This window comes from Sparassis crispa (genome assembly GCF_003851025.1).
Source record: "Sparassis crispa DNA, contig_000007F, whole genome shotgun sequence".
In the NCBI taxonomy this organism is placed as follows: Eukaryota; Fungi; Basidiomycota; class Agaricomycetes; order Polyporales; family Sparassidaceae; genus Sparassis; species Sparassis crispa.
In genome coordinates, this window is record NW_020939754.1 from 578,512 (window position 1) to 593,257 (window position 14,746).

The 14,746-nt window shown below is 51.3% G+C and overlaps 5 protein-coding genes and 1 non-coding gene across 6 annotated transcripts; 4 read left to right on the forward strand and 2 right to left on the reverse strand.

Moving 5' to 3' along the window:
* Positions 1–124: 124 nt before the first annotated feature.
* Positions 125–2,578, forward strand: SCP_0801890 (High-affinity glucose transporter ght2; the record flags this gene model as incomplete). The annotated part of the gene is made up of 16 exons (XM_027760780.1): positions 125–141; positions 199–259; positions 324–335; positions 391–563; positions 619–840; positions 902–933; positions 984–1,107; positions 1,163–1,268; positions 1,335–1,437; positions 1,493–1,545; positions 1,601–1,714; positions 1,778–1,892; positions 1,948–2,002; positions 2,057–2,217; positions 2,273–2,352; positions 2,405–2,578. 16 exons carry the CDS (start codon positions 125–127, stop codon positions 2,576–2,578), a joined length of 1,602 nt encoding a protein of 533 aa, XP_027616581.1.
* A 3,055-nt stretch (positions 2,579–5,633) lies between these two features.
* Positions 5,634–6,631, forward strand: SCP_0801900 (hypothetical protein; the record flags this gene model as incomplete). Its single annotated transcript, XM_027760781.1, has 3 exons — positions 5,634–6,086; positions 6,150–6,277; positions 6,337–6,631. The coding sequence occupies 3 exons, from the start codon at positions 5,634–5,636 to the stop codon at positions 6,629–6,631; spliced, it is 876 nt and encodes a 291-aa protein (XP_027616582.1).
* A 3,030-nt stretch (positions 6,632–9,661) lies between these two features.
* Positions 9,662–10,483, reverse strand: SCP_0801910 (hypothetical protein; the record flags this gene model as incomplete). Its single annotated transcript, XM_027760782.1, has 1 exon — positions 9,662–10,483. One exon carries the CDS (start codon positions 10,481–10,483, stop codon positions 9,662–9,664), a length of 822 nt encoding a protein of 273 aa, XP_027616583.1.
* Positions 10,484–11,362: 879 nt separating this feature from the next.
* Positions 11,363–11,725, reverse strand: SCP_0801920 (hypothetical protein; the record flags this gene model as incomplete). Its single annotated transcript, XM_027760783.1, has 3 exons — positions 11,363–11,387; positions 11,453–11,556; positions 11,612–11,725. 3 exons carry the CDS (start codon positions 11,723–11,725, stop codon positions 11,363–11,365), a joined length of 243 nt encoding a protein of 80 aa, XP_027616584.1.
* Positions 11,726–12,945: 1,220 nt separating this feature from the next.
* Positions 12,946–13,894, forward strand: SCP_0801930 (hypothetical protein; the record flags this gene model as incomplete). The annotated part of the gene is made up of 4 exons (XM_027760784.1): positions 12,946–13,175; positions 13,235–13,290; positions 13,347–13,712; positions 13,770–13,894. The coding sequence occupies 4 exons, from the start codon at positions 12,946–12,948 to the stop codon at positions 13,892–13,894; spliced, it is 777 nt and encodes a 258-aa protein (XP_027616585.1).
* On the forward strand, positions 13,880–13,965 carry SCP_t0801940. The gene is given in 2 exon segments: positions 13,880–13,916; positions 13,930–13,965. It is a non-coding gene; the product is annotated as a tRNA-Thr (tRNA).
* Positions 13,966–14,746: the final 781 nt, after the last annotated feature.

The following is a 14,746-nucleotide window of genomic DNA, read 5'->3' on the forward strand; positions in this document are numbered from 1 at the left end:
ACCGCTGCCGATGGGCCTTCGTATAAGAGTCCACCCCACACATCGTCGGCTTCCCATTCACTTCCTCCCTCAATTTCAGTACCTCCCCAGTCACATACTCTAATCCCCGCACCTCGTCCGCATCATGCCTCTTTTCTACACGTAGGTCCACTTGAATCCACATGCTCGTGCTCGGTCTAACGCTCCATGTTTGTCCAGGCAAGGTGTACCCATTGGGTGGGTGGCAGTTATGCTCGCCGTGGTAGCTTCCATGGGCGGTGTAAGTATTGCTCCGGATGTGCGCCATAATATACACCTATCTGACCACGCTCCATGTCGCTTAGTTCATCTTCGGAGTGAGTAACCTCATGAACGTCGCGTTCCGATGGACCGTCTGACGCATTTATACAGTATGACACGGGTCAAATATCCGATATCCTTCTCATGGACGACTTCTTGCTCCGTTTCTCCAAATGCACGACTCCTGGGGACGTTAGCACATGCGCCTTCTCCACGGTCCGCGAAGGCCTCATTGTCTCGCTCCTCAGTATCGGTACGTTGGCTGGTGCCCTCTTCGGTGCCCCGTGAGTCATCTTCGCCATTTTCATTGGTGCCTTTCGCTTACGTTTCTTGTTCCAGAACTGCGGACTATCTCGGTCGTCGCCTCGCGATGACCGCGGAGTGTGTAATGTTCATGATCGGTGTGATCATCCAAATCACAACAACACATACTTGGCAACAGTTCGCCGTAGGACGTCTCATCAGTGGCTTGGGTGTAGGAGCACTCAGTGCGGCTGTCCCAATGTACCAATCCGAGACGGCTCCACCTCAAATTCGTTCAGCGCTTACTGCGACGTACCAGTGCGTGCAGAGTATTATTGTTTGTCAAGGATTGGTTTTCTGACCATCGTGCCGTCTGCAGACTTTTCATCACCTTCGGTATTCTTATCGCCTGTAAGTCCCACGTTCAAACATCCACGGGCTCTGTTGACGGTCTTTTCTAGACTGTATTTCAATTGGGACGCGATCCATCCATAAGTCGGGATCGTGGCGGACTGTGGTCGGTATTGGCTTTATCTGGCCGATCATCCTTGGTGTCGGAATCCTTTTCATGCCTGAGAGTCCCAGGTGTGTTCTATATTCACACGACTTCATAAGACATGCTGAGTAGTAAACGATCTAGATGGCTTACCACGAGAGGACGGCTTTCCGAAGCAAGACATTCGATGGCTATTGTGCGTGGTGTCCCCGACGCAGAGGCTGAGGATCATTTCGTCATTACCCGCGAGGTGTGTGCGGCGTTTATATTGTTATTTGTGATATAATTCTAACTTCACCCGGATGATCGTTAATAGATGGAGGATATGAAGGAAGCGGTAGAGCAGGAGAAGAAGGAGCAAGCTGGCTGGATCGATTGTTTCAAGCCAGAGCGGCAGCAGCTGTACCGCACAATTCTCGGTATGCTTGTCATCTCTCGAATTCGAACCATTGAGTGCCACTGACGTTGGTTCAGTTGCGGTGCTTCAGATGTTCCAGCAACTCACTGGTGCCAACTACTTCTTCTACGTGAGTACCATTTCGTTTCTAGTGTCAATCTTCATCCACTGATATCTTGCTTCAGTACGGTGCCACAATCTTCAAATCCGTCGGTATTAGCGATTCCTACGTCACCCAGATCATCCTTGGCGCTGTCAACTTCGTCTGTACGTTTGGCGGCATGTGGATCATGCATAGGGTATGTCTGGCCTGTAGTGACGTATTACTCTTTTTCTAACGCGGACTTTTCACTTTCGCACAGTATGGTCGTCGGTGGCCGCTCATGATTGGTGGGTGTTGGCAATCGGCCTGGTTGTTCGTATTTGCTGCAGCGGGTACCGCGAAGGATCCTATTGGCAACAAGGGTATTGGCAAACGTACGTGTGATTACTTTTTGTGCAGCTATTGACCCTGGACTAAGCCGGAACGTAGTCATGATTGTTAGCGCTTGCCTCTTTATCTTCGGCTATGCACAGACTTGGGCACCGTACGTTATTTCTTTTAGGTCTGGTCCGCGTGTTCATCAAGTTTCTTTATATAGCGGCGTCTGGATTTTAACCGGTGAGACGTTCCCCACTCGCCTGCGTGCCAAGCAAGCATCTATCGCCACTGCGAGCAACTGGCTCTGGAACTTCCTCCTCGCCTTCTTCACACCGTTCATTGTCAAGGACATTGCTTATCGCTACGGCTTCGTTTTTGCTTGTAAGTGGTAATCTCTTACCGTTCTCCTTGTCACTGGCTTATTCATCCTGCATAGCCTGTAACCTCGCTGGAGCCGTCATCGTATTCTTCTTCCTCTATGAGTCGTCGGACTTGTCGCTCGAAAACGTCGACATGGTAGGTTGACACCGCTTCTCGCATAATTGCCAAGGAGCTGACAAGACTTCAGATGTACTGCGATCCTAACTGCAGACCGTGGACCTCCAGCAACTGGGCGCCCGCCGGCTATACCTCGCATAAGGATTTGGTCGAGAAGACGCGTGAGGCCGAGCAGCACAAGCCGATTTCGTCGGGGCGCGAGGAAGCTCGCCTTGAAAAGTCGGGGGAGCCCCAGAACGTGTAATACTCGTGCGATGCAGCCTAACCCCCATTTTCGTATCGTTTGTTCCATTTGAACCCAACTTACAAGCGTTAGAAAGTCAAGACATGTCTACTTGTTACCTGTAACGGCAATATCTTCTACTATACTAATTTGTAACGGTAGAATGCCTGTAGACGCTATAACGAATTTGTTGTACGATGTACATATAATACATACGATTCTCCTCTTCTAGCCTATGCGCACGTCGGCAGATTTTCCAAGGACAGTTGCAGTTCCAATAGTCTTCGTTTCTCAGGCCTTCGGATATCTGTGCGCGTGAGAGACGGATATCCTGAGGCACGAAAGTTGAAGCAGAGTATCTACGACCTGCCTTTGGGATATTGCACGCCTACTTCTCGGCTCGATGCTCCATATTCGGTCAGTCTTTCTCCGGGTTGACATGTAAAGCTCAAGTTTAAAGACACTCCTTTAAGTCATGCAGGCCAATGGACTATGGTGATAGCGCTTGCATTCCAAGCTTCTCTGGGCCAGCATCAGGCGGACGGGGGCCATTATTGATCGTGAGACAATGGTGCGTACAAAAATTCACATGGGCTTGCCCACTTTATGTTCCCGACTCATGCCGCACCAGCACAAAAGAGTCATGCAACAACACGACCACGACCTGTGGAACAGAGACGGCGGTGAAATATCGGCTTCTTGCTGCCTGGAACCCCCGTCACTGACTCCTCTGGATGACTACTAGGTGCTGCCGTCTCCCTTGCGAGATATGGAGTTCTGTCCCGGGTACAGCGTATCAACCCATGTGTTCCCTGCTGCATTTCCAAGATGCGCATCTGACGTGTGGGTACCTCCGCCGACCGAAGAATCAGCGAGCGATAAGGAACGGCCCATAGTGCAGACCATTGCGCGTTTAGGTTCACTGAAGGAAGCACAGGAGAGAAGTATGGACACGCGACACTCTAGAGAGAAGCCCCGTGGATGGTTGTGAATCGATACGTAATGGCAGCTACGGAGAGTTGACAGCTTCGGTCCGGCTTGACGCTTGTGTTTGTACAGAGGGTCGGCGCCCGCAAAGAAGTGCGTTCAAGCGTACTTGTTGTACCCATAATTCTCCTAATGTTTTTTTATCAGACATGGGAGTCTGTGTTGCAACGGCTGTCTTCTTTGATAAATACTTTGGGTCAATCGATTAACATTCTAGAGGTCTGGAGCCTTGATAGTGTCCAGCATGGTGGCAATGCACTGCCGAATGAACCACATCTAGAAGCAATAAGACGACTGTGCAGACTACCCGAGAGACATCCTGAACTTTCTTTTCTCCTATCCCCCCGAAGACATTGAACTCACCTTCTCCCGATCAGCGCGTGCATAGCGGAACTACGGAAATCTCGCGAGTCTCGGTGTAACGAACCGCGCGATCGTGGGGTCGGGCGTTCGGGCGGAGCATGTTCCCTGTGAGTCTTCGGTGTATATTTCGTACATTTTTGGCTCATTCTTGGCAGCGTGTATCATCTCCTGCGCTCTTCTCATCCTGGATCGTGGTGGAGTCCGGGTCAATGCCGGAATATCGCACGCGCGAGGACATATTCATTTTCGAACGTGTATACGAAGCGCTCTGCCTTGGTCGTCAGTGGCTGTAGAAAACTCAGTGAGCACATCTGGTCCTTCCAGTAGCCATGTAACGGCTAACAATTTTTATCAGTGCTGAGGCTATGAAACATATAACGGAGAATTTGTATTAAAGATCCTGGGATCCTGTAGTCTTAGAAGCGTTGTTCCAGTATGCGTTTGTGCAGACGTCGGAAGGCATGTTCAGGCTGAAGGCGCATCCGTATCTCGTGTAACTGGCTTCAATTATCGTCCATGTTGTGCTCTTGCTTACCGAAAGTCTTCTGAGGCAGTGATACCCTTCGAAAGCCGGATTCTAGCTGAGACCCGGAGTATCCTTCCGCAAATTGATCCGCCCATTGCACTTCACTTCATCTCGGGAGGACAGAGCAGGCTTTCTGGTGGGCCATCTGTACAAGCGCAGACGTCGTAGAGACGAGATATCAATACTTCAAATGATTCTTATGTGGACATTGGCCACCTCCTGAGTTCCTCGCACGATCCATAATGGTGATTTCTAAAACTCCCTCTCCATACAGCTGCCACAACTAGCTCCAACAAGCTCCAAAATGATTGGGTTCGTCGATCATGACTCAGGATATCAAGTGGAGCTAACAGGAATCTGTCAGCCGCAGATCTTTTCTGCTTCTTGGATGCTCGGTACAGTGGGAGAAGCAGCAACTTTTGACTGCACCCTACCACACCCTCCGTGCGTACCTGGAGCTCTTCCGCGCGAGCACTGGAGCTTGATGTGAGGAAAGAATCAATCTAGAGTTGGAGATTCTCGAATATCTCGCTATGTTGCTGAGTTGTTGTCGCGCGACACTGCCATGGCCATTTAATAAAATGATCGAATACTTAATATAATCTGTTTATTTTTTGCAGAGGGCACTCTGACAGACATAGAGCCCCAAGTCTCCACGGCAATCTCGTGCGGGTGACGAGATGCTCCTGCACTAACCATATCCTTCCTATCAAGCGAATACGTTGTACGGTGGATCTCAGAAAGTCCGAAGGACTCGGAACGGTGGCTGGCGCTCGTGTGTGTGTGGCCACGTGTATCTACGTGCCTTATGTAGATACTTGTTTACTTCTTATGGAAAGTTCGATCGATCTTGCATTGTTCTTTGAAATCATCCCCTGAGTGGTTTGCGTGACACTCGCCACCATAGCCAATCCTACACTCAACGTACGGCTGTTACCATATAATAGTGTCAAGTACCTCGGGAGACATCTTCCGAGGTCCTCTTCTTACTTCACGTGATCATACGCGGACAAAGAGTTGAACTTGGTTTTCCCGCGCCACGTCTTACACCTAAGAAAACGCTTGTATGGATTGACAGCAACGTCCATCAACCCTTCAGAAGATGTTGTTGTCTCAGTCCTCCAGGCATTGCGTCGATCCCAGCCAACCCTCGGAATCTCCAAGGTCCTCGTGCAACTCAAGGAGCAGCACCCAACGTGGATGTTATCGGAGAAGCGCTTGAAGCAGATCATGAAGGAGCATGGGCTTGGGACTATCACCTGCGCGAAGCGGTCCTGTAGTTCAGAGAATGACCAGGAAACTGCGAACAGCCCGGTTCCTTTGCTCTCCGAGTTCTCCCCTCCTCGTACCAGTCCACGTCCCCATCCTAACGGTTGGTCCGTCATGGAAGAGGCGTCATTTGAGAAAGTCAAGCCTATTGCGGAGTTTGTGCTCGGGCACCGTATGGGTAGGTTTGATTGGAAGAAACTGGGTTTGCAGCAGAAAGGGTATGAGTTGGACACACAATACATGAAGCCTGGAGCCAGACTGTCGGATATGCTGCTGCATCAGCTTGACTACATGCACAATTCGGATCACCTGTACAGACTGTATGGACGAGGAGGTCATGACTGGGGCGTCACGTTCAATGCAGACATGGGTATAATGTTCACGGTGAGAAACATTCAAGAATATGCTTTTCTGGCCGAAGGCTGATGTACGTTGTCGGTATGCCAGGTGCTCCAGCGAAGGGTTATTGAAGAACATGAGGCTGGAGCATTGTTCGTCATGTACCAGCGACTTCTTGCCGCAGCCCGTCAAGTGGATGTTTCCGCCTCCGACCTTCGCTCTCAGCTCTACGTAGAGTCAGTCTAACGTCTTCACAGTGATAGTAATGCAGAGTACTAACCGATCGTACGTCTAGGTACGGCATTGATCCCCTCCTTGCCGCTTTGCCACCACCTTCAACTCCGCGCGAGGCAGCAGCTAGGCATACCCACGAAGAGAGTGCTCGTGCATCTTACCGCGCACAAAAGATAGAGCTATTAAAGGCTCTACGCCAACAAGAGAGCGACGATTATGCTCCATTCAACTTGAAGTCGCGCATCGAGGTTGACAAATTTGGAATTCCCGTGTACAGAGAGGAAGTACACGGGATGGACGCCGTGTTCTGCGTCCCAGTCAACAAAACGGGGGACGGATGGCGGATGACTTCGTGATACAAACTGTAGCTTCCCAAGTTGTTGTCCCGATGTAAATACATCGACGGATATCCGGTCCTTGAGTTGCCTTGCTTCACGCTCCCACCCGTGTCTCCGAGGGTGACCTTTGTGATATGTAGTGCATTCCTTGAAGCAGTACGAATATCGACAAAAAACAACGGAGAAATTGCAGTTCAGGCATTTCAATTGGCTTTGAAGTTGATTGGTTGAACCAAGTACCTAGCCTGACCATGTCACTCCACCCGCCGAATGCGCATGGGAACTTGTATATCTTCCTCTCCAGATACCTTCGGACCATCTTTGTACTTGAAGGTGAAATCACGGACAAGAACGGAGGGGACTGCCTTGCATAGCTAGTTCATCAAACGATCAATCTGCGGCTTGTAGCACAAGGAGACTGAGAGTACCTTGAATTCAGCCAGCGCAAATGCGCGTCCAAGACATATCCTTGGGCCATCCAAAAAGGTTAGCAGATGACGATGTCCTTGGATATCTTGGGCTTCCATCGGCAGATTCTGCGACTGCCGTTCCGGTATGAACTCCTGCGTCAGGTCCCCATATGGCAGTCGACCGGTTCATCCAGTCCATAGGAACGACAACTCCCTATCCTTTAGTTATGGCGACCTGGTCGGCCAGAGCATCCGACGCTGACTGCATGGGAGTGGATATACGGGTATCACGTCAGCCTACATCCAAATCCAAATCACACCGTGTCACGATGCTGTCGTATCAATACGACACATACTACCCTTGCGATATCAGGGATTGGGGCACGGAGCCGGAAAATCTCGTGGACAACAGCATCAAGGTATGGTAAGCCGTTGGTCAGTTGCTCCCATGTAGGGTCATTTACGGAGAGCAGAGAGAGTTCATCACGAAGCTTGGACTGAACCTCGGGCTTTCGAGCCAGTTTGATAAACGCCCCCTGTACGGACCGTGGCGCAGACTCAGAGATGAACCGTAATACGTCAGAAAGATGTGTACCGTTAAACTGACGGTTATGGGGACACGAACGTCAGAAATCTTGCGGGAGTCAGACAAGGGAAAAGTCTTACCGGATGTAGTCTCGTAGCCTGCCAACATCAGAACCTTTATCTAACACGAAGCATGAATATGAGGTTGGAATAATGCAATTGATTGAAAGGACTAAATTGCGCCATTACTTCTTCGTGGGTCATGTGGAGTGCCGCCTCATTGTTTTCCGCTTTAACTGTACAAAAGAAAGTCGATCACAGATTCAGGGGGAAGTGAATAAGTAATGCATACTTAGTAGACCAAGGACGGATTTATCTCCCTCTTCGCCGCTTCGACATCTTCGTTTCTGGTGTCCGAAACAATTTATCTGCAACAACTCCTATGCTGGCATTCAGTTGTCTGATGAGCCTTTCTAGTTGGGTGGGTAGCTTCCTCAGGAAAGGAAAGACGTTAGAAAGGAGGAAGGGGATGCACACAGCTGTGGAAGGTTTCGCTCTTCTAAATGATTCAATGACATCGGCAGCTGTAGACTGCTTCCCCTTTAGGGTGCCAAAATCGTGCGAGAAGCCTGCGATCCCAATGCTGTCCAATCTGTCATGTTTGGGAAGAGGGCAAGAACGATCTCTACGAGAACCAGAGTGGGGGAACAACACGCACGATACGCGATTCATCTTGTTAGGGATAGTGTAAACGACTAAACATCTGCAGTACAGAAACCACGTACCAACTTTGGATGTCAACCTCCGTCATCTGAAAGGAACCAGCTTCTATGTAATTATCCCATGCATTTTCCACCTAGGAACAGATTTGGAGATGGGAATCGTCAGAGAACATAAAATGAACCTAGTACACTGAATAAAAGAGAACAGGCGTCATGTTCCGAATTGCAGGATTACTGAATGCAAGTGTCAGAGCCTTCCGCTGCCTACGGCATAACTTAAGCAATAGGGTCAATGGAACTGAGAGGAGGCGCACCTGCGGTGATGTTTACCTTCTGACTACAGTACTTCTAGTCTTACTTAGAAATCAGCTGTGGTCAGTTGTCTCTTACCTACGCATGGCGCACGTGCGCATCACTATCATCGCAATTAATCGTCCACGAAGTCGAAGTGGAGGATCGCTTTTAGGTCGCACAGGACAATATGATCAGCGCCTAGAACGGCAGGAATGCGATATACGGGCCCATATTTCTTGGCCTAATCCTCGTAGACCAGTCCAGGATTAGAGGTATTGGAAAGCATGCGCACAACGCCAAAGAGGATACTAGTAAGGCCATTGAGAGGGCCTGTCCACGTATGTCGAAGCAACGATTATCCGATTATTGAGAGAATCTACGTTTCATTTAGAATGGTGAGGACGTTAGAGATGCTAAGCCGTTGAGAAAGGTCCGCGTTCTGTACAAGTCATGTTGACTGTTATGGCCGCTGTGGCTGATTGTGCTCAGCCTTAGGACTGCAGCCTCGTCTATGTTGACCGCTGATGGTGCAGATGGTCAGCGTATTTGATTCCTCGGAAGCGCAGTATAATTACAAACTAAGTATAAATTCCACATCATGTCAACTTGGCCGTCTCCGTCGTGGGGAAACACACACTCACCAATCTGTACTTCACGGTACACGCCACTAAATTCTCCCTCTTGTATACAGCAAGCGTAGCACAGTGACGTTGCCAGGACCTTGAGATGTGGCAAGGACACTTTGACGTGTCGACAGTGGCCTGTTTGAACTTGCATGGACAAATATGGCAACTCTTAATTCACATGAGGATTAGCGCGCTGGTCTGATGTGAAATCACTGCCAGTGTGCCTCTCAATATTAACTTCCTGACATGCTCATCGTGCGGTGTTTCACCTTTTCCAGAGTTCTAAGATGAGGTGTGCTATTCATGCTATTGATGATGCACAAACGAGTGCTAACTATAGTAAGTGCCAGCGTCGCAGTATTCCATACTTCAAAAAATCTACATGTGCTCTACTAATTTGCCGTTATAAGTCGCTGGCAGCATGAAACCTGTCTCATGAACTTCAAGTTCCACCGTGATTCGGATTTCTATCTACGCTAGTGCTTTCTTTTCTTTCTCTTGACACCTTTCGCCGTCGCGCTTGTCTCCGAGGGACCCACAATCCTGCTCTGCTGCTCCGCTCGACTTCTCGGTCTGTCTGCTCTTTAGCTTCAAACCCAGAGCCGATACCATCTTCCCAGACACTGTGCTAGACATTTCCGACAGCTTGGACTTGACTGACTCAGGCGTGACCGCAGTGCGCGGTGTTGCAGTGACACTCCCCCGGCTACTCCTCATGCTTTGTGGAAATACCCCCGTCGTATTCATTTGGGGCGTCTTCGGGGGCTGTTCTTCAGGGTTCTCTGCATTGGTTTTCATCCTTCCCGTCACCCAGTCCTCCTCAGGAGCGTCGGACGGACATGCATCTTGTTCGTTGTGGAACGGAACAGCATCCGGCTCTGCGTCGAACGGAGCCCCAGGGATAACGGCATGAGTGACCTTCTGTTCTTTGAGCGCGGGCGCGGAAGACCTCCGACGGAGGGGCCAGTGCAGAGTAGGAGTCCTGCGCGGCAGGTGTGTGGACCTGGAGGCAAAAGCGCCGCTCCCCCGTTTCTTTACAAGAGGGGGACTGTCATCGTCACCCCTGAACAGGCGCTTTCCCGGGAACCGCCTTGGTCTGCCTCCAACCCCGTCCTTCGTCTTGACGTCCTTGTCCTTTCTACGTACGGCCGTGCCGCGATTTTCGGGATTCTCGGCGATGATGACGGCGGCTGGCAGAAGATCCCGTGTCGGGAGCGCGTAACTTCCCCCCATGTCGATGGCCAACGGTGGTGTCGGAGGAACGGGATTGGGAGACGGGTGAATGATTGGCATCGTGCAGGAAGCGCGCGTAGGATGTGAGTAGCTGTTAAGACGGTGAGTAAAATTGTCACGCGCATTGCTACATCGCCATGGGGTCCACTCACTTCGCAGAACTGGGAACGAGAATTCTGCGGAGGTGTTGGCGAATGCATACTACTTATACCTCAGGCAGGCGCTGTAGAAAGAAGCTCTTTCTTGGTGATCCGGCCGCTAGCTGCCAGCATACTAACGGCGGCGGACACTCGCGTATTAGCGCACTTTGCGCGTTGCTTTGTCCGCTGCTTTGTCCCGTATTGCTCTAGCGCTGAGGTAATACAGGCTTCCTCAGTCTGCGGGCCATTGTCGACTACTTCTGGCTAGCTGTGTGCAACGCGCTCGTCGTACATTGTTGCCCATTCCTGGCTCTAAAATATCACCGTTTTGTTCCGACTATAGCTAGTCTCCTGTAGTTACGCATACTCCGCCGCTGTCAAATGATCGCGGCACAGTGCACGATGTAACTCACTTTGTTCCGCCTTCACTGCGCGGTGCAACACTCACTGAACCTGCAGAGATAGAAGCCTTGCCATTCTCTGGACATTGCACCGGTCAACCTGCATTAGAGAGCAGCTGCACAGCAGGCACGCCGCATCATCGCATTACAAGACATTGTCCCAAGTCAATAGCATATTTGCTCATAACAGATCGGTTAAAATGCAAAGAGTATGTTGAAATGCACGCAGAAAATATTGCGATACACTCTCGCACTATGTACCCGTACCCTCTCACGTCTGAGATGAAACACGTATGATGGAAGAAAGCCCGCACCGACCCAGTGTGGATGACATAATATACAATGGCTATAGTCTCGGTCGTTGTCGAAGTGTGCATTCGCAATAAGAGACTATCATCTCATGTCGCGCGGCTGGATTTCCACCTGTGACGGAGAACCTCGAGGTGAGTGGGTTACACTTATTCGCCAGAGGTGACCGGCACACATACAATTGCCAGTACCCAGCGATAAAAGGCAGGAGGAAGCCCGTGGAGACGAACGCGATGTACTTGGACCGGAAGGCCGTTCGGTTGCTGTAAGAGAAGGGCATGTTCTGCAACCAGATGTCGTGAGCGACGAAGCCAGGTGACCGCGCGCAAATCTCTCACCTTGTGCGCAGTGTGCGGGCCACTCGCCGTAATCGAGCGCACGCGCTTCGGGATGGTGTAGGGGACACGAGAGAGCGGCGTCATGCGCAGCGAGGACGAAGACATTGGAGTCATTGTGAAGGGTCGGTGCAGTAGAGGATTGAACAGCGGCTGATAGGGGGCAAAGCCACCGATAGTCCAGGTTAAGTACCGAGCTTGAGATCACACCACCTCATTCGGGTGGCGGAAGAGGGGGACGAGTCTTCTTAGTCTGGATGTTACCCAGAACGGTGAACAGATGACCTGGCCAAGACGCGACTTGGAGCTGGGGTGCTCCAGACGGAACATATCTTTACGGAAATATGCGCAATAATGATTGTGGCATATGGCCCAGAGCTCAGAGGCCTGCCACAATGCAAACCGCCCGTACAAGGTTGCACTGAATATACGCTTGCAATTAACCTAGCTCCTCGGGGATGTCACTGTACTGGAGACTTGTTCTCTGGATTCAACCGCGGCAGCTTCGATGGTAAAAAAAGCAGAGTATATGATATCCAGCAGAGTTTGTGGAGAGATTTCAGCGCCTGCCCGAGTCAGTCGAGAGCACGTCCACTGACCGCCACCGCGAACAAACAGGGACAAATAATACGGTCCCAATGCGGTAACACCGGCAGGCGCGTCGTCTCGCAAGTTCGCATCGTACAAGCCGCTCTGCAGCTCGTTTCCTCACTCATTTTATCTCTCTGATCCTCAGAAATTAAGCCGTGACAGGGCCCCCGCACCCGATGGGGAAGAGGCGGATGACGGCGGTTGTGATAGGATAAAAGACGGTGAAGAGGAGCGGGCACAACTGGCGCTAACATGTAGACGCGCGAGGGGCAGGTAGGAACGGCGGGCTACGGGGTGGCCGACGGTGACGGTGGTGGTGACAGGGCAAGAGACAGTGGCGGCGACGGCGGTGGTGACAGTCCATTACCGGCCCCCACAGGGCCAACGGGAGCGCCGTCACTGTCTCTTTCCCTGGGTGCACCGCGCCGCGGCGAGTGAAACGCGCTGCCACTACGCCAACACCACCGCCGTCGCCGCCGCACACCATCAGGCGCGGGGGCGCTGTCACTGTCTTTCGTGCCGTTCCTACTGCCCCTCGTTAGCGCTCGCGCCGTGACGTCACTTCGCGCGCCGTCACCGACCTTCATTCTTTTGTGCCCACGTCACCACCGCCGTCACCGCGAGAATTCGCGCACCGAGGTCGTTGCCGCCGTCGCGCGCCCGGCGTGCCATGTCACTGTCTACCGCCGACCCACGTGAAGGGGCCCGCTGTGTAGTCACTAGCTGTTATATCACCACCGTCCAGCATGCCCACGAAGCGACATGCCGAAGTCTTTCGCCCGCCCGATGTCACCGCCGTTCTTCGTGAAGCGACCTACTCGTCACTCGTCCCCATCAGGCGCTCCTTTTATGCCATGTCACCACCTTCAGCTTTCATCCTGATAGCTCCTCGCGCTGTCAATGCGAAGAAACCTGCAGCTGCTCATCTAGCCTCCTGCCCGAGCTCGCCCCCACCGTCGACCGCGCCTCGCCGTCAGTGACCCCCCGCCGCCCATCCTAACCTCTCAGCGAACACCGCGAACATGACCACCCTAGGGGCGAGCCTCTCGCACTCTCCAGCACATTTGGGTATCTGGATGACGTCGTGCTAAGTAAGCTCACCAACCAGCCGCTCCCTGCTGTCTGTCTCCTCGACCGTCGCAAGAAGGACATCAAGACCCGTGCCGCGACGTGCATAGCGAGAGCGTCGATATCAACGCCTTCGACTCTGACATTCCCATGACCAATGCTAATGGCACAGCGCCCGACACCGACACTGCCACTGAGTCAGTCGATGAGTCCTCCACCGCCATGGTTGACACCACTCAGGTCGAACCTACGCTCTCCACCGCTGCGGTACCGCCTAGCCGCGCTGAGCAACTCGAGGCGTTCATCACATCCTTCCTATCTTCTCGCCCCGACTTCAGCGTACCCACTCTTCTCACCGAGCTCGAGAACGATAGAATGTCCGTCGAGGATCTCGCTGACGAGCACGGCGTCGCGGACCTCGCAAGCATCTTCAGCGTGCCCGGAGGTGAGGCGAGAGCTCTGCATCGTGCTTCTAAACAATGTCGAACGTGTATCCACTTAGTGTCGGTAGTTGTCGTGCTTTGCTCAATGTCTTTTCGTCCCTTGGACTCGATAAGCGATGACACTGTCTGTCGCGAGGTATTATTTTTCTCTGTGGGCTCGACAGACGAGGCCGCGTTGGCGTAGTGGTATGCGCATCCCACTTGTAAAATCATGTGATAATGGGAAGGTCACCCGTTCGACCCGGGTACGTGGCAAGCATCCTCAATCCCCGTGGATTTTAATCTCCTGACAAAAAGAAAATGTTGGTTTTCGATTTTTTTGGGGAGGGACAGCTTTTCAGTTCCTTTCTAATCAGCTACAAATTCTTGTGTAAGCAAAATTTTACTATGAGTGATCAGTCATTCAAACCAGGTATATCACATAAATCTTGTTTCTGGCTCACTCAATGAACTTTGTAATTCGCAAGTGGAGTAGCTAAATATTTTCTCAGACAGACCTGGTCAGATTGAGGCTATAGGTGAGCAGACATGTTCACTAATTAAAGATCTGGTGGAGCATGGAAAGGCACTCAATCAACAGAAATAACTCGGATGTGGTTTTTAATTTCAACAATTTCTTTAGGGTCCATTCAACATCAGAAAACATGTTTCTTCACAGATCCAAACAACTCTGTTGCACTCCTATTATGGTAACCGTCCTTCAACGTCGGCGCTATGCAACCAGGTGGGCAGAACTGGCAACAGAGGTGACAACAGCTGCTCCTAGGCAGCAGTTTTCATAAAAATTATTTTTGCTGCTATACTATTCTTTGCTGAACTGCTGTACACCAAAGAGCCATACCATACTTTCATTCTGTCTGGTGAGGGCTGGGTTCTTGAGCTTCTTCTTGGGCACCGTGAACAGATCTATTCTGAGCTGAGAGTACATCATCATGTATTCTATGCCTTATATCGGAATTAAAATCAATCGTAAGAAGAGGAGCGAGAGGCCCCGACCCGACGATCCCTCTGCATTCATCTATGCTGATGTCGAGTT